Source organism: Humulus lupulus, chromosome 6 (genome assembly GCF_963169125.1).
Source record: "Humulus lupulus chromosome 6, drHumLupu1.1, whole genome shotgun sequence".
NCBI lineage: Eukaryota > Viridiplantae > Streptophyta > Magnoliopsida > Rosales > Cannabaceae > Humulus > Humulus lupulus.
Window position 1 is genome coordinate 179,896,193 of NC_084798.1, and position 22,620 is coordinate 179,918,812.

General features: G+C 38.0%; 2 protein-coding genes across 2 annotated transcripts; one reads left to right on the forward strand and one right to left on the reverse strand.

The window, feature by feature from the left end:
* The first annotated feature begins 3,030 nt into the window (after positions 1 to 3,030).
* On the forward strand, positions 3,031 to 6,285 carry LOC133782766 (uncharacterized). Its single transcript, XM_062222137.1, has 5 exons — positions 3,031 to 3,694; positions 4,543 to 4,705; positions 5,221 to 5,420; positions 5,569 to 5,742; positions 5,893 to 6,285. Exons 1-5 carry the CDS (start codon positions 3,449 to 3,451, stop codon positions 5,977 to 5,979), a joined length of 870 nt encoding a protein of 289 aa, XP_062078121.1. The 5' UTR covers positions 3,031 to 3,448; the 3' UTR covers positions 5,980 to 6,285.
* Positions 6,286 to 7,033: 748 nt separating this feature from the next.
* On the reverse strand, positions 7,034 to 8,287 carry LOC133782767 (calmodulin-like protein 3). The gene has a single exon (XM_062222138.1). The coding sequence runs from the start codon at positions 8,099 to 8,101 to the stop codon at positions 7,382 to 7,384; it is 720 nt and encodes a 239-aa protein (XP_062078122.1). The 5' UTR covers positions 8,102 to 8,287; the 3' UTR covers positions 7,034 to 7,381.
* Positions 8,288 to 22,620: the final 14,333 nt, after the last annotated feature.

Consider the following 22,620-nt stretch of genomic DNA (forward strand, 5'->3'; position numbering starts at 1 on the left):
GATTTGGGCCTGCACCTTAGTTTTGGCCCTTTCACTATGCTCGTGCAATTTGCCAGTAACCGGATCCGTGTGATCCGGGCCGACGAGGTTTACTTGTTCATTGTTCACTGGGCCCAGTTTGGGCCCAGACCTCTTCAATGGGCTCATGGATCCGTTTGGCCAATTCACATGTCATAGGTGGAAAATATGGATAAGATAACATATTCGTTATAAAAAAATAGTATAATACTAATCTAATCCACTTTAGTTAAAAATTGTAATTATGTATTTTTTCCATGAAAAGAAGATTATATCAGGGATCGTTTGGTTTAGGGAGTTCACAGTTTTCATCTTACTGAGAACATTAAAGAGCGTAATCTGATAACCTGTACATTTACATCACTGTGTTTGGTTGTGCATTGAAATCTTAATTATGATTATTATGAATATCACTTTTTGTGTTTGATTGTGCATGAGAATTTGTCAAGTTTTCATATATTCATAAAATTAATGTAATAATATATTTTATAAAAATAATATATAATATAATCATAACTAGCAAATGAATTTTTTTCTTAGATTATAATTTATAAACAATTTTACTTTTGAATTGATTTTTTGACAAAATTAAAATATACACTTATCAAATTATAGAATCAAGTATAATTTTAACAAATACAACAATACACTTATTTTAATATTATTTTATTTGTAATTTTAAACTAAATTAATAATATATAGGCTTTAAATAAACAAATATTATTTATCATTTTATAGTTTGATATATGTGTATTTATTTTTATATTATAAGCTTCAAAACTAAAATAAGTTATTAACTAAAAAAACTATGAACTTAGTTAAGATTTTTTTTCAAAAATAAAAAATTGAAGTGTTCCAATCTGAAAACCACATATACAGTGGGTTTCACTTGAACCCAAAATCAGGAAAAGATATCGTTCAAGTACAATTTTATAGGTTAGAAAAATTCAAATCCAATACCAAATACTTAAAAGTGATCAAATTCCTATTACAATAGGAAAATTTGAGTTTTTATGCTTAATGAGGGGTTCTAAGTCAAAAAATTGCTAAGCATTTAAATCATTTCAAAAAAATGTCAATTCTTTTGACAATACCCAAAATACCCCTCTCATAATTTTTCCCATCCACCTCCCATTCTCTCTTCCCTCTCTCTCCCTCAATCCATTCCTCTCAACTCCCTCTCTAGAAAAAAAATTCATGGGTAAGGTAAAATATAATAGAAATAATGTAACAGCAAATATTCCTCACTTAGGACACTAAAATACTACATTTCGAATAGATCTGGACATGATTTTTGAGTTTGTTTTGCGATTTTTTTTTTTAGATCTGAAACTTTGGAATCTGCAGAAAATCGACGTGGTGCGATGGTGCTCGATGCCAACTCGATGGGGCCTTCAAAATCATGATTTTCATGAAAAAATCGATGTTGCTCGATAGTGGTTCGATGGTGATTTGATGGTGTTCGATGCGATTCTTACAAGAAACGTAATTTTTCACTCGGGTGTCCGTTTGGGGTGATTTTTTTTTTATTTTGGGTATTTTTTCAAGATCTACACGTTTGAGATGTGTATATACACATTTGGGAAATGTAAATCTTGAAAAAATTGACAAATGCAAAACATACCTCATGTTCAAGATATGTTTTGGTATGTTTTCAAGTTCTAAACTTTGAAAATGCGTATGTGAACATCTAAAACGTGTAGATCTAAAAAAATACCAAAAATAAAAAAAAATCATCCCAAACGGACACCCGAGTGAAAAATTATGTCTCTTACAAGAATTGCATCGAGCCACCATCGAGCAACATCGATTTTTCATGAAAACATTGATTTTGAAGGCCCCATCGAGTTAGAATCGAGCACCATCGAGCAAAGTCAATTTTCTACATATTTCAGAGTTTCAGATCTGAAAAATAACTAAAAAATCATGCCCAACTCGATGGTGTTCGATGCTACCTCGATGGGGCTTTCAAAATCAATATTTTCATGAAAAATTAGACATTGCTCAATGGTGGTTCAATGCAATTCTTGTAAGAAACATAATTTTTCACTCGGGTGTCCGTTTGTGATGATTTTTTTTTATTTTGAGTATTTTTTTGAGATCTACACGTTTTAGATGTTCACATACACATTTTCAAAGTTTAGAACTTGAAAACATACCAAAACATATCTTGAACATGAGGTATGTTATGCATTTGTCATTTTTTTTCAAGATTTATATTTCCCAAATGTGTATATACACATTTAAAACGTGTAGATCTTGAAAAATACCAAAAATAAAAAAAAATACCTCAAACAGACACCCAAGTGAAAAATTACGTATCTTGCAAGATTCACATTGAACACCATCAAACCACCATTGAACCTCCATCGAGCAACATTGATTTTTTCATGAAAATCTTGACTTTGAAGGCATCATCGAGCTGTCATCGAGCACCATCGAACTACGTCGATTTTCTGTAGATTCCAAAATTTCAGATCTGAAAAAAATAACAAAAAAAACTAAAAAATCATGCCCAGATCTGTTCGAATGGAATATTTTAGTGTCTCAAGTAAGGAATACTTGCTATTACATTGAGTCCATTAATTTTTTCTAGAGAGAGTTGAGAGGAATGAGTTGAGAAAGAGAAAGGGAAGAGAGAAAATGAAATTGATGGAAAAATTATAAAAAAAATATTTTGGATATTATCAAAAAAATTATTGATTTTAAATAATTTTTTTTTTTATGACACCTTAATCATAAAAACTCAAATTTTCGAAATAATTTTTTGTTGTTGGGGGGGGGGGGGGGGGGTCAGATTCAAAGCTCAAGCACCAATTCCACGAGGATGGCTTATTTTGTCAAAGCAAAATAGATAAGACACCACCCATCCCATACATACGTTTCACACAATAAAAACAACAGCCAATACACTTAAGCCACGTGTCTCCAATTTTCAACTCCGATACAAATTGCCTACTTGGCATATTCCAACAGGTCCTTCACCCAACCAAAGCCTTTATTCTTGGTTCTCGGATCTTTAAAACGGTGACGTTCTTAATTCCCAGCACGGACCCAAAAAATGGCGAATGCGCCTCTCTCGTTTCTCAGACACGGATACCGATCAAATCCCTCCTTTTCCCCAAATTGAATGGAGCCATAATTTAAGTTTGCCTTGCATCGGAGGAAAATCCTCTGCAATCTAATCATTTATTTCGAAACGAGAGATAGATTCGAGCCCTAATTTCGATCGATTTGGGAGAGAATTTTCGATTGTTGGATCTGAACTGGAACTTTGTTTTCTATATCACGATTCTAGGGTTTGCTTTTTGTAATTTTGGGGGCGCGCTGTATGAGCAGCACGTCAAGAGTTTGGGGTGCGGATCGATCGCGGTGCAAGGAGTAGAGAGGATTGGGGGGAGAAGAAGCCACCGATCGACGGAGGCGAAACATGTCTGCCATAGTGTGTGGGAAGAGATCCATTTTTGAAGAATTGCCCTCTACGCCTTCAGTTTCTAAGAGAATCAGATTTTCTTCTTCAACCTCACCTTCGTCTTCACCTGCCCGGCACTCTCCTCCGAAATCTTTTCCCGTTTCAGTCTCAGCCTCCTCCAACCAATACCCCTTTGGAACTCCCTCGCAATCCTTTCAATTTATTGATTGTCTATTGGGACTTTTCCCGGATATGGACCCCCAGGTTCGTCGTCGGAGTTTTTTCTGTATGCATTTTTTTTTGTCAATTGTGTAAATGTTGGTTTGGTGTTTATTTTTATGGCTGAAGTTGAAGATTTTGGACTTGGTATTGTTCATAGGGTTTTCTTACCATTATTATTATTATTATTATTTTCTTTTTGAGTTTGTTTGGATAATCATCGTAGTGAACACTCCTTTTGGCGAACCCGTACGGATACTTGGACCATAGAAACCAGGCTTCAAGTGGCCTTGGATTGTACTCATATCTTGTTGAGCTCCATCTTCCTGGTTTCATCGTTCATAGTGTTTTCTTACCATTATTTTGTATGCGTTTTCGATTTTTTTAGTTTGTTTGGATAATCATCTTAGTGAACTCTCCTTTTGCCGAACCCATATGGATACATTAACCAGGCTTCAAGTGGCGTTGGATTGTACTCAAATCTCGTTGAGCTCCATCTTTCTGGTTTCGTGCTTTACCTTAGAGGGTTTAAGTGCTAATTGTTTAATAGAAGTTTTCTGTTGCGTTTTTTTTTACAGACTTAACTTCTTCAATTTCGTTTTTGGTATTGGGCAATTTCTGGTCAAATATATTTATATCGTTATCGGGTAATTCTTGCTCATATGATTGATAGACTGTTATTTTGAGTTCTTCTGCATTGCTTTGGCAATCAGTTTGATGATATGTCTATTTTCTGTTTTGAATCTATTCGATTTGGATGTGTCTTTCTAGCTCATCTGTAAATTTTTTTTCCTTCTTGATATTTGTTAGGGAAATACACATAATGTATGAAGAATCTTGTAGATTTTTAATTGATACGAAAAGTTTCTGACACTTGTAATTTCTCATTCTAGGTTCTGGAGAGAGCAGTTGAAGAATGTGGAGATGATTTGGATTCAGCTATTAAAAGTTTGAATGAGTTACGATTAGGATCTGCTTCCCAAAATTTAGGTTCTGCTGCAGGCACATCAGATGTAGCAGTAGCAGCAGAAGGAAATGTTCAACTCCAATCACAAGGTAAATTGAAAGTCTTGTGGCCAAAATGCGGGGAATGGTTACATGGGTGTTTGTATTCAACGGACTTTAAATGCTTAATGATTTGCATGAAAATGTTTATTTATATTTTATTGGACAGAAGTTAAGCTATACTTTGGGAGGGTGATACTATAATGTATAGTGAACATACTGATTGACAACAAAAAAGAACAAGCAAAATAAAAAGGCTCAAGAGATTGCTTTAATGTAGGGAGAAATATTGTGGAAAGTTCAAGGATCTTGTATGGCATTCATTAGGTACTGAAATGGCCTTGTTATGATCTATTGATCTTTGCATCCTTTTCTCTTTATTGATGATCAGCTCTAGATTTTTTTATCTATTTTTTCTTTACTATCACTTTTTCTTCTTTGTAGTCAGCAATAAATTGTCAATAGTCAGTTTCAGATATTTGAGTTTTGTTTGCTTAGTGATGTTGAAGACAATGTTGTTGCTATCAATGGAATGAATGCAATATGAATATATTTTTCACTTGCAGTGACAACAAATGGAGAGGTTCCAATTGGGGAGGAAAATCTTCCAAAGGATGGTGCAGATTGGGTGGAGCTTTTTGTTAGAGAGATGATGACTGCATCTGACATGGATGATGCCAAAGCTCGTGCATCTAGAGTGCTTGAGGTTTTGGAGAAATCCATCTATACACGTGCAAGTGCAGATGTGGTCCAAACCGTCCACCAGGTTTTAAATTTTTTGGGTGTTTTATTTTTCTGTTGCCTGTACAATGCTCTAATTCGGAAACTTTTTATCTTCTTCTGTTGCTTAGAAGTTGTTGGATGATGAAAATTTGATGTTAATCTTTCTTATATTTGATTTTAATTACTTGTAGGAAAATATTGTGCTGAAGGAACAAGTAGGTGCACTTATTCAGGAAAACGCAATTCTTAAGCGAGCTGTGTCTATTCAGCACGATCGTCACAAAGAATTTGAAAACAAGAACCAAGAGTTGCAGCAATTAAAACAACTGGTGTCCCAGTACCAAGAGCAATTGAGAACACTGGAGGTTTAGTTCCCAACGCCACTAACATTATTTTTTCTTTTCTATGATAATTGGTTTATATTTATTAATATATGTATCTATATTTTTCTATTGGCATGTCTATGCATGATTCAAAGTTTTCGATTTTATTAATTTTTATTATCATCCAATCAGGTCAACAACTACGCCCTAACAATGCACCTCAAGCAGGCTCAGCAAGGCAGCTCCATTCCAGGGCGATTTCACCCCGATGTTTTCTGATGTGCTTGGAAATTGATTCCTTGGGTAGATAAGCAGGTTGTGCTACTAATCAGAAGGCACCCAAAGCCCTCAACTGTTGTGTTCCTGTCGTTTGGGGGCCATAGCCTTCTGGTGGAGTGCCCTTTTTATGCGGCCTAGCTAAGCAGAACCAAATACACAAAAAGTTGCATATGAACACTATTAATTTGTCCCCCTTTTCTCGATCTTTGATTATATTATTGTAAGAGACCTCAAAAGAAAAGAAAAAAAGAATTTGATTGTATTTACATACATTAATAAATCTTTATTTAAAATGGTTTTGGCTTCTGTTTCAAATTTTTTAATATGCTTCCTTTCTATCTATGAATACGGAGTTTCTCATGTCTAAATTATCTCCATATTTACTCGTTATTTGGATGAAGCCGCTGCCTTGACAATAAAACTTTTGTCGAAGTATGAATGGTTTGTATTGGACTTAACAATATACTTGGAGTAGACAAACACTCAATTTTGGACCAGTTACTCTACTTATTTTCTTGGTCCCCTCCTTTACCTTGTAGATTTGTCTTTGGAATAACTCATAAAAGAAGCAAACATAAGAAAAAGGTAGTAGGAAGTTTTTTGGCCCCAATTCAAAGCACTTGGCAAATGGTTCTATCTACTTTTATGGTTTGCTTTTTACTTTTTTTACACATACCAGTTTCTTTTGGTCCCCCCCTACAAGTCAGCCAAACGTCTAAGAAAGTGTATTGTACACTATTATCCTAAAGTTGTAAATGTGTTATTAATTGGGTGTTATAATTTAACTACATACAGCTATCTTGCCAACGAAGCTCTGTATTGTGGAATAGTTCGATGCCTTCCTTCCCAAAATTTTGGTGAGACATTTAAAGAAGAGACAATAGAGAATAGACATGACCCTTTGGTTTGACGACACACACTTCGAGGTCAATACTAAAAAAACAATTTTAGCATTTGTTAAAGAAAATAGAAAACTAATACACATGATCCAATAATTCAGTGACTAAGAAGTGGTTTGTTGGTTATTTTTCATCATTGCTGTATAGCCTATATATATATATAAATAAATAGTTGCTACTTGCTATATTGAACTATAAATTACATCACACCTATCCTTCTCATTGACTTTTATGAGGATTGGAAGGAATTTGCAGAGGAACCCTATGTAGAAATTGCAGTCTAGCATTAGTTTCAACACATAACACACATGATACCACAACTTTTGCCGGTAAAGAAAGTTGAAATGAAATAATTACAGAGAAATTGGTTCATGACCACGGACTATTGTGATCTTTTCAAACACCTTTACCTTGTAGCCTATCATGTCTGTTAGAGAGAGAGAGAGAGCGAGAGGAGACATATAATAATTAAAACTTGAAAATTAGTTAAGAGAGAAAACTTCTTAACAAGAAGAAGAGAAGAAAAGCTGTCCTCCACTTTTCATCATCCTCTTGAACTCTTCAAAGTTAACCATGCCATCTCCATCCATATCAACCTGCTTAATCATTTCTTTACAATTCTCCATCTTCTTCCCTTCTTTCAATCCCAAAGAAGACAAAATTGAACCCAACTCCTCAACCGTAATCAGCCCATCTTTATCTCTATCAAACACATCAAAAGCCTCCTTCAAATCCTCTTCATTTTCCAACATACTTTCATTCCCATTCACCTCATCTTTTCCTTGCTCACCACCACCACCAGTCATGGACTCACAAAGCAAACCAAACTCTTCAAAGTCAATCAAACCATCTCCATTAGCATCCAATTTCAAGACCATTTCTTCAACCTCTTTCTCTGTCATGAAGATTCTTATGTTCTTCAACGATTCCCTCAACTCTTGCTTTGTTATGAATCCATCACTGTTCTTGTCAAAGGTGGCAAATACTTTTCTAAGCTCAGCCTTCTTGTTGATGCTGTTGTTGATGATGTTCTTCTCTTTGTTGGGAGATAATAATGACTTGTCAATTGAAGTTTTTGATGAAGTACTACCACTACTACTACTACTAGCTGAAATGAACAAAGACTGAATCCAAGCATAGACTTTCTTGGTGGGAACATAGAAGTACAAATTGAATAGACCAACAATGAACAATATGATTAGTAACAATATGTGTAGTACCATCTTTTTTTTCTCTGAATAAAACCAAAGAAGAAAAAGATGAGGAAGAAGAAGGAGAAAGGAAAGATGAAGAGAAACAAAGGGTAGAGAAAATTTTGTCTGGTTATGAGAATTTTGGGTGAGTTAATGAGTAGTCTAGAGCATCATTTGATGGAAGTTGATACGCGGTTTTGTGTGTAGTCTTTTGTTTTTTAACCCCACAAACCGCGTGAACTGTAATAACTAATGACAACTTCCTTTGTCAGAGTCTAAAGCACTAAAAAATACATCAAATATGCTTTTGGTGCCTTTTATGGTGTGTTGATTACTCTTACTAGTACTACTACTAGTAATAGCTATTACTACTCTTACAAGTCCTCTCAACTCACTTGTCAGTTTTCACTACTTTGTTTTTATTGGCCACTACTCACCTTTCACTCTCTCTAATCTTTATGTTCATTAAATATTAATGAAGATAATAAAGAATTTAGAGATCTTTTTTTGTTCCAATTATATCTAATTGACTTACAAATAACTATTGTAGTTATAGTACTCTTTTTTTTTTTGAGGGGAAGTTAGCAAAATTTTGTATCAGAATATATCTCCATATAATTTTAAATAATAAATTGTATTTCTCAAACCTATTTCTCCTCTCAATATATTTAGGGTAGTTTTCTGGAGCACCACCCCTTCTAGTTTTTGGTTCAGAAAGTATTTTTGGCATAATTTTTTTATAACCATGTATATTGTAATTATTTAAATAATTCTATAAATTTTTGAGAAATTTCGAATAATTTACAGTGTGTAAAGCAAAGTTCAAATAATTTGTTGCACGTGTGACTTTTTTTTTATGTGCGTAGAATGTAAAATGGTTGAACCATATTTTTGGCACTATAAATTATTTAAATTTTTTTAAAAATTTACAAAATACTCTAAATAACTATTTGAAAATATATAATATCATATAATCTTCTTATATTTAGTGTTATGTGTTATCATTAATTTAATTGAAAATATATAATATTAGATCAGAAATATAATTTTTACTCAAATATAGAGTAAATAAATTTTGTTAAATTTTTTATTTAAAAAAATTATAGAGGATTTATTATTATTTTATATAAAAAAAAAGTTCGAAGAGTAATATATGTATGAGTGTGTGCCAAGAACTACTACTAATATTTTATGACTACTTTTTTAGGATGAATATTTTAGAATTATTATGAAATTTATAATATTTTGGGATATAGCATATGATATGATGGTCACAAAATGTGATGACTTTTGTGATTAATATTATTTTTTCAAATAGTTGATGTAAAGTGGATTTTAGAATTATACATATATAAAATCAATCAATGTGACCGGCATTTAATCTAAAGATGTTTTATATGGATGTATTAAGTTTCCAAGGGACAACCTCATAATTATTGTACAGGGGATAATGCTCGGCAATAGAGCTGTAAATACGGGCTGGGTTTTCTAGCATAATACGAAACTGACACGAGCACGACAGGGCACGACATGGGCCTGAGCACGGCATGACAAACCCGAAGGCACGACATGAAAGCACGAACAAACTAGCCTGAAAGCACGACACGATAAAAAGCTTGATATTTTAACATTAATAATGATAATAAATTTTTATTTGTCAATTATCTATAAATTAAAATAATAATAAAAATCTATTATTTTTGTCAATTTTATATTTTAATAATTATATTAATTTATTTTAAGATTTGTGAGTTAAAAATTTCAGTATTTATTATTAGGTATTCAAATTCTAATAATTATCTTTGATATAATTTTGTGCAAAGTATTGTTAAAAAATATATAAAAATATCTAAAACTACAATTTAAATAAAGAAATATATTTGGATTGGTGGTAAGTTCATTGATTGTTAAAGAGGAGGTGTAGAGTTCAATTCCCCATCTTCTCACTTTTTTTGGCAATAATAAAATGGGCCCAAATAAGGAAAGTGGGTCGGGCCCATGGGCTGTGCTGGGCTTACTCTTTCAAATATGGGCCACCCCAGCCCGACATGAATTCAAATACGGGCCAGCCCGACCCGACTCGAATTATTCGGAGGCACGAAAAATGTGGGCCGGGCCGAACCGCCCACATTTACAACTCTACTTGGCAATACATTTATTTTTATTTTTTATGAATATAAAAATGGGATTTTCTTTTTTGTTCTTCCCCGGGAATTTTTAGGATTAATTACTTCCTTCAACATAATTTAAATTTTATTTACAAAAATCACTTATAAATAATTATTTACACATATACCATAATTTTTTACTTAAAACAAATTTTTTTCATTATTTTTTTTCCCTTTCTTCAAATCTATATATTTCTCTTTTCTCTCTCTTATCAAAAACTTAAAAATAATATTATGACCACACCACTAGTCGTTGGACTCACGGGTAGTACCATCGTGATCTACTCTTCAATATAGTCATTTTAATATAAGAGAAGCATAGGTTTTTTCGCCGTTGCCAAAGAAGATGGTCGGAATTAAAAGTAACATTTTAGTTTCTTTTACATCTGGTTAACCAAAAAGTTTCTTTTCTGTTTTATTGTATTTAAAAATAACTATGCAATTGCTTTCTAATTTGGTTAAACAAAATTTATAATAAAAATTAAAATGTGTATTTTTTTATAATACGAAACTATCTTCTAAGTTTATTTTTTTGTTTGATTAATAAAAGAAACAATATTATTTGCATATAAATTACATTAGTGACTAAAAAGTGAATCAAAACTTTTCATTAAAAAAGTTACTATATTGTATATTAAAAATAACTTTTGATGATAAGCTTTAAAGTAATTTGTTATACTTTATTGTAACTCATTAGCTCATAAAACAAGTTTGAAGGTAACGTAAAAATATATTAAATAATAAGACACTATAATATAACATAAAAAAACTAATTAGTATTTTAAGAAACAAAAGTTTCAACAAATAAATTTTAGAGATAACCAAAATGTATATGACATAATATGTTCTAAAAATAAATATTTTTGTAATTGGTAACTTATCACAATTATAAGTAACTAAATGTTACTTTTGAAAACTCAAAAAAATGGGAAATTCAAGATTTTGAAAATGTTTCAATTCAAGTATATTATTTTTAAAATTCGGTATTACAAATTATGAAAAAATTTAAAATTTACTTGTTTAAAAAATTATAGATGAACATTGTCTGGAAACTATGTAAATAACAACTTATTTTATAAAAAAAATTACTCAGAAGTTAAAACCACTAATGTAAAGTGGAAATTATGTGGGGTATAGATTTTTTTTGCTTTCTTTTTGTTTACCCAAAAACGGACTACATGATGATGTGGCAGGATTGATCTACACTTGGGAAACACGTGGCAGTTTTAAGTGAGCATATCCTCTTCGACCCTCGACCAGGAGATCATTGGCTTATCAAGTATCATATTCATGGGCGACCAACTTGGTCGCATATATTAAGTTATTTCCTTCAAATATGCAATCTTGTAATTACGTATTAATTGTAATTTTCATTATTATTTAGATACACATGCATTAAGTGTAATTAAGGCCCATTGGTCCATGTAAACCTCCTTGAGCCTATAAATAAGAATCAAAGAGCTCAAGAGAGGGGACTTTTTTGCTTTTCTAACATTTGGCTTGAGAATGCTTGAGCTGAGAGATTCTAAGAGAGAAAAAGAGTGTTGTTATCCATCACAGTTATATTTATCTGAGAACAGTGAAACTCATGAACCTTAGTTCATTGATCACTGTTCTTGGAATACTACATCAATAAGAACATTAAGTGGACGTAGGTTGTTACCATTCTATTGGGGCCGAACCACTATAAATTGTTTGTGTTGTTTAACTTTTTGTTTGGAGTTCTTCTCATTTTCATCTTACTTTATATCGTTTAGCTGACTCTGTTTCGTTGACTAATTTGAGGGTCAACATTTTGGTGCTTTCATTGAGAGCCAAACTCAAGACTTCCAATAAAATCAAATGGCGAAAACATCCAGAAAGACGGGATAAGCTTTTGGTGCTGCATCCACCCTGCCTCCTCCACAAAATGTGGCTGAAGATGAACCACAGTTGGATTTCGAAGAGGAGGAGATGGATTCTGAGACCTTGAGGACAACACTGATTGTGTTGCAGGAGGAGTTAGCCAATATGAGGGCTAATCAGGAGAATGTGACTGAGACGATGGCGTTGCAACAGAGGGAAATTGACCGTCAACGTCAAGAGTTGAATGAGCGATAGGCTAACATGGACCACCGATAGAGAGATGCTACCGTTGCCCTGTAAGCAACCATTCAATTGGCCCAGGGACAACCTGCGCCAACTTCTCAACTAGATCAGCCACCAAGTGCACCACCACAACAAGGCCCAAACTCAAGTCATCCACCTCAACCGACAAGTCCTCTAAGGCCGAAGCAACCTCTTGCTGCTCATCAGGATATTCCATTTCAAGATCCTGAGCAACATCCACATCCTCGTGCTGGTTGAGATAATCCCCAGCGTCAAAGGCATAATAGGGCGGGGCAGCCTCCCTGAAGCCCTAGACGCCAAACTGCTGAGGAACCGAATCCTCTGAGCAGGGGACAACGTCCTTATGCTAACAGAAGGCATGCCAAGTCCGGCTCTAGGGTCAGGGGCCCCCCACGACATAATAATGCCCGATGACCCACCGACCACCGCAGGCCTCCCCCTGACGCTCGTGAGGTACTGGCAAGAGGAGGGAATAGTGCGACCAGCAGGTCGCGCCATAGCCAATCACATTTTAGGGACGGTCATGATTACAACGAAGCTGATTCCAGCAAGGGAAATGCTGGTCGAGGGCAAGGAGAGAAAGTTGGAGAAAGGAACCCCCCACCAAGAGAAAATAGGCCTGCGAGCTAGAACGCTGGGGGGCAGCCTAGGCAACCTAACGTCTTTGATCAGTTGGGCGCTAGCGAGCAAAGGCATAGAGATGACGACTTAAGGGATGTAATCAACGATAGGTGGGAAAGGCACGATGAGTACGCTCCTCCAGCACCGGTCGCCCCAGCGATACCATACGCAGTACAGGCCCAGATCGATGCGCTGAATCAGGCCATACAATAGCTAGTGGGGAGCTGAACATCCCACATCGAGTATGATCAGAGAAGAGGAACTCCATTCATACAAAGAATAGCAATGGCAGAAACCCCAAGCAAATTTAAGATGCCAGTATTGCCCAACTTCGATGGATATGGGGACCCAGTATCTCATGTGAATAAATTTGAGATACAAATGGACATCCAGAAGGTGTCGGACGATGCTTGCTACAGAATCTTTCCGACCACCTTATCCGGTACTACTCAGGAATGGTTTTTCAAATTCCCTCCTGCTAGCATAGTGTCATGGGAGATGTTCATAAAGGAGTTCAGTGGGCAATTCTACGCTGGTCGAGTACGTCCGATTGAAGGCAACCAATTGGTCGAGATACGCCAGAAGGAGGGAGAATTCTTAAAGGAATATGTCCAACGTTTTATGAGAGCAACAACTGGAGCTAAGATAGTTGGCGATGAGGGGAAAATGATGGCACTTACTGCTGGAGTGCGGCGCCACTCACCCCTCTAGAACAGTTAAAGGAAGAACGGGGTGAAGAGTACCCAAGAATTATTGGATCAAGCAGACCGGTACATCAAGCTCAAAGAGGCGATTGCTAACGAAGGGAAGTCACTTTCAGGAGACAAGGGACAAAAGGAAGATCCCACCAAAGCCACCAATGGGTCAAATAAACCCAACGAAAATGGAAAAAACAATGGGAAAAACGATGGAAAAAGGGAAAACAACGAGCCATCGACGTCTGAGAATAAGCGCCCTAAGGGTAACAGATACGAGCCAAGATTCACCAATTACACGACCCTAGTCGAAAGTAGGGCGGAGGTGTACCAGGCGACCAGCACCAATGTCCCTTACAAGTGACTAGCCCCGATAAGGAAAGATATCTCCAAGAAAGATACAACCAAGTTTTGTCGTTTTCACAACGGCTATGGTCATGAATCCAATGAGTGCAACCAGCTGAAAGATGAAATTGAGTTCCTTATCAGACAAGGACACCTGAAGAGACGAGAGGCTCAAGGAGGCAATGAGCAGGCACCTATACGCCAACGCTCGCCCCTTTTACAGCCAGCTCCCATGGCGGGTACATTGCTAACCATATGTGGCGGCCCACACCTAGCATGAGATAGTGGGAAGGCAAGGGAGTGATACGCCCGAACCTTACGTCACAACCAAGACATTGAAATGCTGAATGTGGAGGAGCGAACTCCCAAGAAAGCTCGAATAGAGGAAGAACTAATAACTTTCTCTGAGCTTGACACTAAGCATGTCCAGTTCCCTCATTTGGACCCTCTGGTTGGGGATGTCCAAATCGCCAATATGATGGTTAAGCGGGTGTTAGTGGACACAGGGAGCTCAGTAAATATTCTGTACAAGTCTTCGCTGAAAAGGATGAAGTTGTAAGTGAAGGATTTGGAGCCATGCAACCAAACCATTTATGGTTTTCTAGCGAAGGGCTCGCACCAACAGGGTCAATCAGGCTTCCGGTCACAGCAGGAACTGCACCTGCGAACAAGACATTACTCACTACTTTTAAAGTAGTTAATTGTCCTTCTGCATATAATGCTGTGATTGGAAGGCCTATTCTAGTCGACCTACAAGCCGTAACCTCGGTTTGGCACCTCGCCATGAAGTTTCCAATTGACGCAGGGATAGGATGCCTGTTGGGAAACTAGTGAGAAGTGAGGGAATGCTACAATTCCTCGATTACTAAAGCAAAAAAGGGTGGATCGAGGGAAGGAGCCAAAAAAGGGTTGCAATTGGCCAATGAGATACAAGCCCAATCAGGTGAGCACGTCGCCAAATAGGGTGTTGCCCAAAGTGAGGATAGGGATTTAGATCCTCACTTTGGGGATTTTGGGGAAGATATAGGACCTGTCGAGGACCTCGAGGAGGTCCAACTCGATGAGTCAGATCTGACCAGGGTTGTGAAAGTCAGTAAAAACTTAGAGACAACAATAAAACAAAAACTGGTGGAATTTTTGAAGAAGAACCAGGAGGTCTTTGCCTGGTCGCACAAAGATATGGTTGGGATTGACCCAGCAGTTATCAGCCATGTCTTGAACATAGATAAAAGTTTCCCACCAGTACAACAGAAAAGAAGGCTGCTCGACAAAGATAGATCGAAAGCTTTAAAATAAGAAGTCAAGAAGCTAAAGGAGAACGGATTCATCATGGTAGAGTTTTATCCATCATGGGTCTCTAATCACATACTGGTTCCCAAGGAAAATGGCAAGTGGAGAACATACGTGGATTTCATAGACCTTAATAAAGCCTACCCAAAGGATTGTTTCCCATTCCCAAGGATCGACCAGCTGGTCGATGCCACTTCAGGGCACGAGATCCTATCATTCACGCATGCATACTCTGGGTACAATCAGATTAGTATGCACCCACCTGATGAGGATCACATTAGCTTTTAGATCAATACATGGCTTTACTGTTACAAAGTAATGCCTTTCAGTTTGAAAAACGCTGGTGCAACTTACCAGCGACTAGTCAATCACATGTTCAAAGAGCTGATCGGTGTAAACATGGAGGTATATGTTGATGACATGCTAGTTAAATCAAAGAAGGCAGAAGAACATATAGGGGACCTGCAAGAGTGCTTCAACGTCTTGAATAAATATCAGATGAAGCTGAATCCCCTTAAGTGTTCCTTCGGAGTTGGTTTAGGGAAATTTTTGGGATTTATAGCGAACTCAAGAGGTATCGAAGCTAATCCTGAAAAGATCAAGGCCCTGGTCGATATGAAGTTGCCAACAAAGATAAAAGATGTTTAAAGCTTAACCGGGAGGATTGCCACTTTAAGTAGATTTATCTCCAAATCTATGGACAAGTGCGTCCCATTTTTTAATATACTTAGGGGCATTAAGAAATTCGAATGGACGGAGGAGTGCGAACAGGCTTTCCAAGCTCTAAAGTCTCATATGTCGAAACCACCGATTTTATCTAAGCCGATTGAAAAGGAAACTTTGTTCATCTATTTGGCGGTCACAGAATATGCTGCTAGTGCTGTCTTGGTAAGAGAAAAGGAACAAGTGCAAAAAGTTTTGTATTATATAAGAAAAAGGCTAATAGAAGCAGAATTGTGATATCCGCCCATTGAGAAATTAGCCTACTTCTTGATCTTAGCCTCTAGAAAGCTGCGACCATACTTCAAAGCTCACCGCATCGCAGTACTCACCGACCAGCCACTACGGCAAGTCCTGCAAAAACCAGAAGTCGTTGGTCGATTATTGAAATGGGCAGTTGAACTTGGACAGCTCGATATTTCTTACTTGCCACGAGCAGCAGTGAAGGGACAAGCTCTAACAGATTTTGTCGCGGAATTTACTGGGCTCCAGGACATTGAGTCGACAGAAGAGCCTGAACCTCAAAGTCAAACTCCCTTTTAGAAGTTGTTCGTAGATGGCTCTTCTAACGAGCACAACGCTGGAGCAGGTGTGATTTAAGTCACGCCTAAAGGACATCGATTCCACTACGCAATCAGATTTGACTTCATAGCGTCCAATAACGAAGCCGAGTACGAAGCTTAGCTCGCATGATTAAGATTATCCAAGGACATGAACATAAAGTCGCTTGAAATCTATAGTGACTCCTAGTTAGTGGTTAATTAAATTACCAAAGAGTATCAAGCCAGGGGTCTGAAGATGTTTGCTTATTTAAACAAAGCAAAGGATTTGTTGGCATAATTTGTAAAATATACTCTCCAGTAGGTACCTCACGACCAGAACTTAAACGCTGATGCTTTGGCCAAGTTAGCAAGTCCAAAGGATGCTGACATCTTAAATATAGTGCTTGTTGAACGTTTATCCGCACCAAGCATCCAAACAGAAGAAACCTCCTTGGTAATCTAAGCAGCAAACACATGGATGACACCTTTCATTGAATACTTGGAACGTGAAGTATTACCGTCGGATAGAAACAAAGCCAAAGCCCTCCAAAGGCAATCAGCTCGATTCATCTTGGTCGACGGAGTGTTATACAGAAGAGGGTACTCAATTGTAATGCCCCAAATTTCCTAATGAGGTTTAGGACCTTGATTAGGAGGCCGGGAGGGCCATAATTGATTTATTATAGTATTTAATGATTATGTGCATGTTTACGTGAATTATATTATTATATGATGGTGAATGCATGCATATGGGCTCATATGTTAATTATGAGGGTAATTTGGTAATTTGGCCACTGTGGGAATAATTGTATATTTTGGGTGCATAGTTGTGATTAATTAGTATAGCCACATTATAAGGTGGGTTGGTTCGAGCTATTCGACATGAGACGATCATGAGATGTAAGTGTTCGGTCTAGTCATAACGGGTCTAAGTTCGGGGCTCGGGGTGAATTTAATGATTAGAGCATTACCAGGAATTAAAGGGTAATGGGATATGATTTATTGGTATTTGGGAATATTGAGAATAGCGGGAATTGGAGAGCGTTAATTATAATTAACGAGATAGGCGGGAAAGGACGGTTTTACCCTCGGAAGCTTTTAAAGGGGTTTATTTGGCTTAAGGGCATTATGGTCTTTTGACCTTAAGGATTTATATCAGCCTAAGGGAATTTTGGAAGGCTGTGGAATGATAATAAAACAGAGCCTATCTTTCTCTTTCTCCCTTTCTTCCCGTACAAGTTCTTCCTTCATCCTTTCTTTGAATTTTGAGAGCCATTTTGAGGAGTTGAGCTAGGAGATCAAAGGTGGGAGTTAGGGAACTTGATTCAGACATTTAAGGGGACTCAAAATCGTTTCTAAGGTGAGTTCTAGCCATTGAATTCAAGTTATGCTCTGTTTTCCTTTTGGTTTTCAGCTTATGGTTTTTGATGTAGAAAGTGGGAATCAAGGGGAGTTTTTGTGTATGTTTGGTTGGGTTTTTATGAGGGGGAGTTATGGGTGATGTTTAGAGGTTTAATTGAGTGTTTGGAGAAGGTTTGGAACTAGTTTTAAGGCTTGGTTCTAAGGGAATATGCAGGGGAGGTTGAGCTGGTGCGTTGCTGATTTTTGGCTGATCTGGGTAATGAGCCGCGGCCTGGCTTTTGTGTGCCGCGGCCTAAGGTGGCTTCTGAGGCAATTATGCCTCTGTTAGGGAGATGAGCCGTGGCATGGCTGTGGTGAGCCGCGGCCCATCAGGGCAGATTTGACCAAAATTGTGTTTTTTAGCTTAGGGATGCTTACCATAGGCCTCGGGGTTGATCCTAATACCCGGTTAAGTGGGGATTGATGTCCCGGAGGTTAGATATTGGTTTGGAAACTTATGTTGATCATTTTTATTGATGATACCTTATATTTGGTTATGGCTAGGTGACCGCTAAAGGACTAAAAGTTGATCGTTCTCAAGGGTCGTTCTTTTGATCGTTCTAGCTCGACTTTGAGGTAAGAAAACTGCACCCTGTGTACATGTGACATGCGTGGTTATTATTATGATGCATGTTGGTTGATTATTGAGTATGACATGCATGGTTATTATTGATGCATGTCGGTTGATTATTATGTATGACATGCATGGCTATTCTTGATGCATGTTGGTTGACTATTAAACGTGACATGCATGGCTGTTATTGGTGCATGTTGGATTGCTGGATATATTGCATATGGTGCATGAGAAACATGTGATTAGGACATGCTTTGCATACTGGGTATGATATTGTTCAGAGCTTGAGCCTCTGTGGTTGTACATGGTCCTAATTTTACTGGTATCGGTTTAGTAAGCATGCTAAATACCTTGTTTATGGATATTGAACATGTGGTATATGTTTGGTGGCATGACTTGCTTGTGTATGGCACTGACTAGTCAGGGACCGACTCTAGAGTCGAGAATCATGCATTGAATGGCTCTATGGCATTAATGCTAGACCGACCCTAGGGTCGAAGAACTTATAAGCGCTTGCCTGGTCTATGACCAGATGTTTATAGCCAAGGTATATGACCCCGGTGACTGTTATCACATGGCTAGGGGACGCTGTCCATAGCACGACTCTAGAGTCGGGAGGAAGGTTATGTTGATGACCATTCACCATGCACCTGTCCTAATCAAGCTTATGAAAGGATCACTTATCAGTTAAGCCCTGGTGACCCTATCGTCACATGGCTGGAGGGAGCGATGCTCATTATTGTGACTTTTGGCTACTGTCACCTATTTTCCTGGACTGATAGTCCTGAATGGTTATTATGATCGTTGTTGATATTATACCATGCTTTACTGTGTTTTCTTGTTGGGCTTCGGCTCACGGGTGCTACGTGGTGCAGGTAAAGGCAAGAGGAAGCTAGACCATCCTTGAGTTGGAGAGCTTAGGTGATGACGTGCACATATGCAGCTGCTCGTCCGCCACGACCGAGGTTTAAAGTGGAACTAGGGTTGAACCCTGTTTTGCCGCTTAGAACGGCCTGTTGTAAATATTTTTCTGTAATAGACTCTGAAACTTTATTTTCGGGATCCCAATGTATATATTAAACGTTCTAGTGAAACGTTACACCCTAACCAAAATGTTTAATCCCTAAATCGCTAATCATACCTAGATCACGATTTTGGCCAAATGACTCGATTAACGAGTTTAGCACTGTTTACAAGGCACACCGTAATGATCCCTAGAGTTTGGGGCGTTACATCAATGCCCCTCCTAAGGTGTGTTTCAAAAGAAAAGGCTAAAGAATTAATGCAAGAAGTCCATGAAGGTTTCTGCGGAGATCATGCTGGGGGGAAGAGTTTATCAAAAAAGATCCTAAGGCAAGGATACTTCTGGCCAACAATGAATGAAGACTCTGTGGATTTTGTTTGAAAGTGCGACAAGTGCCAAAGATTTTCCAAGATACCACGAGCAGCCCCTAATGAGCTAAAACAGATGCAAATCCTGTGGCCATTCGCAGTATGGGGAATAGACTTGATTGGGTCTTTGCCCATGGGAAAAGGCAACGTCAAGTATGTCGTGGTTGTTGTTGACTACTTCACGAAGTGGGCTGAAGCTAAGCCACTTGCAATGATAATGACCAAGAAAGTTCAGGATTTTGTGGTCAAGAACATCATGTGTCGCTATGGGTTGCCAAGGAAGATTGTCTCAGATAATGGAACACAGTTCGATAGTGATATGTTCACCAATTTTTGCAAAAGGCATGGGATTATCAAGAGCTTTTCTTCAGTAGCTCATCCACATGCAAACAGACAGGTTGGAGCTGTCAACAAGACACTGAAGGATACTCTACAGAAAAGGCTTGAAGAAGCGAAGGGGGCATGGCCAGAACAGTTACCTGAAGTCCTTTGGTCGTATAGAACATCCCACCGAACAACAACAGGCCATACTCCATTTTCCTTGGCCTATGGGTATGAAACTATGTTGCCTGTTGAATTAGATCTGCCATCGCATCGAAGGTTGGCATACGATCAAGACGTTAATAGTCAGTTATTGATGGAATCTCTAGATTTGGTCGATGAAAGGCGCGAGCAATCTCAACTCCGAGTAGTAGCTTACCAGCAAAAGGTCGCTCGGTATTTCAACTCTAAAGTACGCGAAAGAAAATTTAATGTGAGAGATTTGGTACTTAGAAGAGTTTTCCTCAACACCCGCGATCAAGCTGCTGGAGTGCTTGGACCTAACTGGGAAGGGCCATACCAAATCGAAGAAGTCCTTAATCCAGGCACCTATAAACTTGCTCGCTTAAATGGAGATCTCATTCCTCGTTATTTGAATGAAGAACACATGCGCAAGTATTATCAATAAACAGTTCTTTTTAAAGAATTATCTTGTATTAATTTCACTTTTTACAAGTTTATGAAGAAGAGTTAGTCAATCACATGACTGATCGCTTATAAGTGTAAGATTAAATTTTTGATCACTTGTACAGACACGATTGTCCATTTATTACGAGAATTAAAAGAAACTGTGCGCAGCCAGTTATTCTTGCCAATTATTGTATTTATTACAAGTATTTGCTCATTACGTGTGTTGTTTTGCTCTATTATCATTTCTATAAGTATTTATTCCGAGCAGTAATATTCGAACAGGTCTTGGTCAAGGTAAGTGGCCGAGGACCTTAAGCTCCTTAATCACTTGGGGGTCATATAAGGTACCAAGTAAGCAAAGCATAGCAATAAGTATAGGTAAACACACAAGCAAAATAAGGGAAAGCAAGTTGCGGTACTTAGAGTATTTTTCAAAATTTTGTTTAAACTTTGTTAAATCAAAACAAAGTGTTATGCTAAGTTCGATCATGCGAACAGATGTTATAATAAAGTGCAAATATTATAATGTCAAAAGTAAAATCCTTTTCACCGCGAGCAGTTTCTGCTCTGATGAAATTGTTAATTAAAAGAAAAAGTTGCCCGTGTAGCAAAAAAATAAATTGTCTTGACATCACAAGCTGAGGTTCGTGTGTCCCAAGTTACAAATTAAAGTAAATACAGGTAAAAATTTATGAAGCAGCAGAAGGATCGTGCTGAGGCTCTTGTGGCTGCTGATCGACTATGGCCTCAACATCTTCATTGACGCTCTCAATGCCTGTTGCCAAGGATATCTCAGGAAATCCCTGAGCCTTCTCCTCCTCTTCTAAGCGAGCAATGCACTCCACCAACTCAGCCTGCCTTATAGGGCCTGGTAAGTAGGTAAAGTCCGCCTTGGGATTGCTCTTCCAGAACATATAGAAGCATTGGAATGCCACTCCCTCATACTTCTCCAGGCTGCGGGCGTTGGTCTCCTCGAGGTTGACAATCTCTTTGTTGTTGATCTCCAACTCCGTTTGAAGTTTGTTGGCTTCTCGATAGTTTATCGGTGAGGCCTCCTTATACCTCTCCTTAGAGGCAGTGATTTTGGCAACGGATTCCTCCTTCTTCTTCAATTCTACCTCGAGCTTGACGATCTTAACCTCAGCTGCTAGCAAGCATGCTTGGCCTTGACCACCTTGTGCTGCTCGATGAGCCTACCCTCAACCGCCTTGATCTCTTCAGCATGCTTGGCGACCATTTCCTCCGAGCGGCGCCAACTGGTACTCGCGCTCAGAATCCCCTACGATCAGAGGAAAAAAATAAAAAGTTGTTAGTATAAATCAGAGGGATAAGCAATCAAACCACAATGAGAGCAGTGACTCACAGTGAGTAGTTCGTTCAGTGCGCGACTGAAGAACTGGTCGACCGGCATGGTGGGAGCATTGCTGAAGGATTCCAAACTACACTGGTGTCTAGATAGTTTCTTCAGCCTGTCGCTGGCCGAAGTGCAGGCAGAGTTCAGGATGACCTCGACCAGAGTTTTATCTAGTTGAGCAGCAGGATTCTGGTCGACGGGAGCTGGAGGAATCTGGTCAGCGAGAGGACTCCCCCTCCGACTCCCCTTCGGGGTGTTCAGAAAGCTTCTGCTTGCCCTTTCCCTATTGAGCAGGGGCAGCAACTGCTTGCAGAGTGCTGGAGGGTTCCCTGATGGTCACTCCCGTAGCCCTCCTCCTCGGGGGTTGTGACACATCCTGGTGCTACT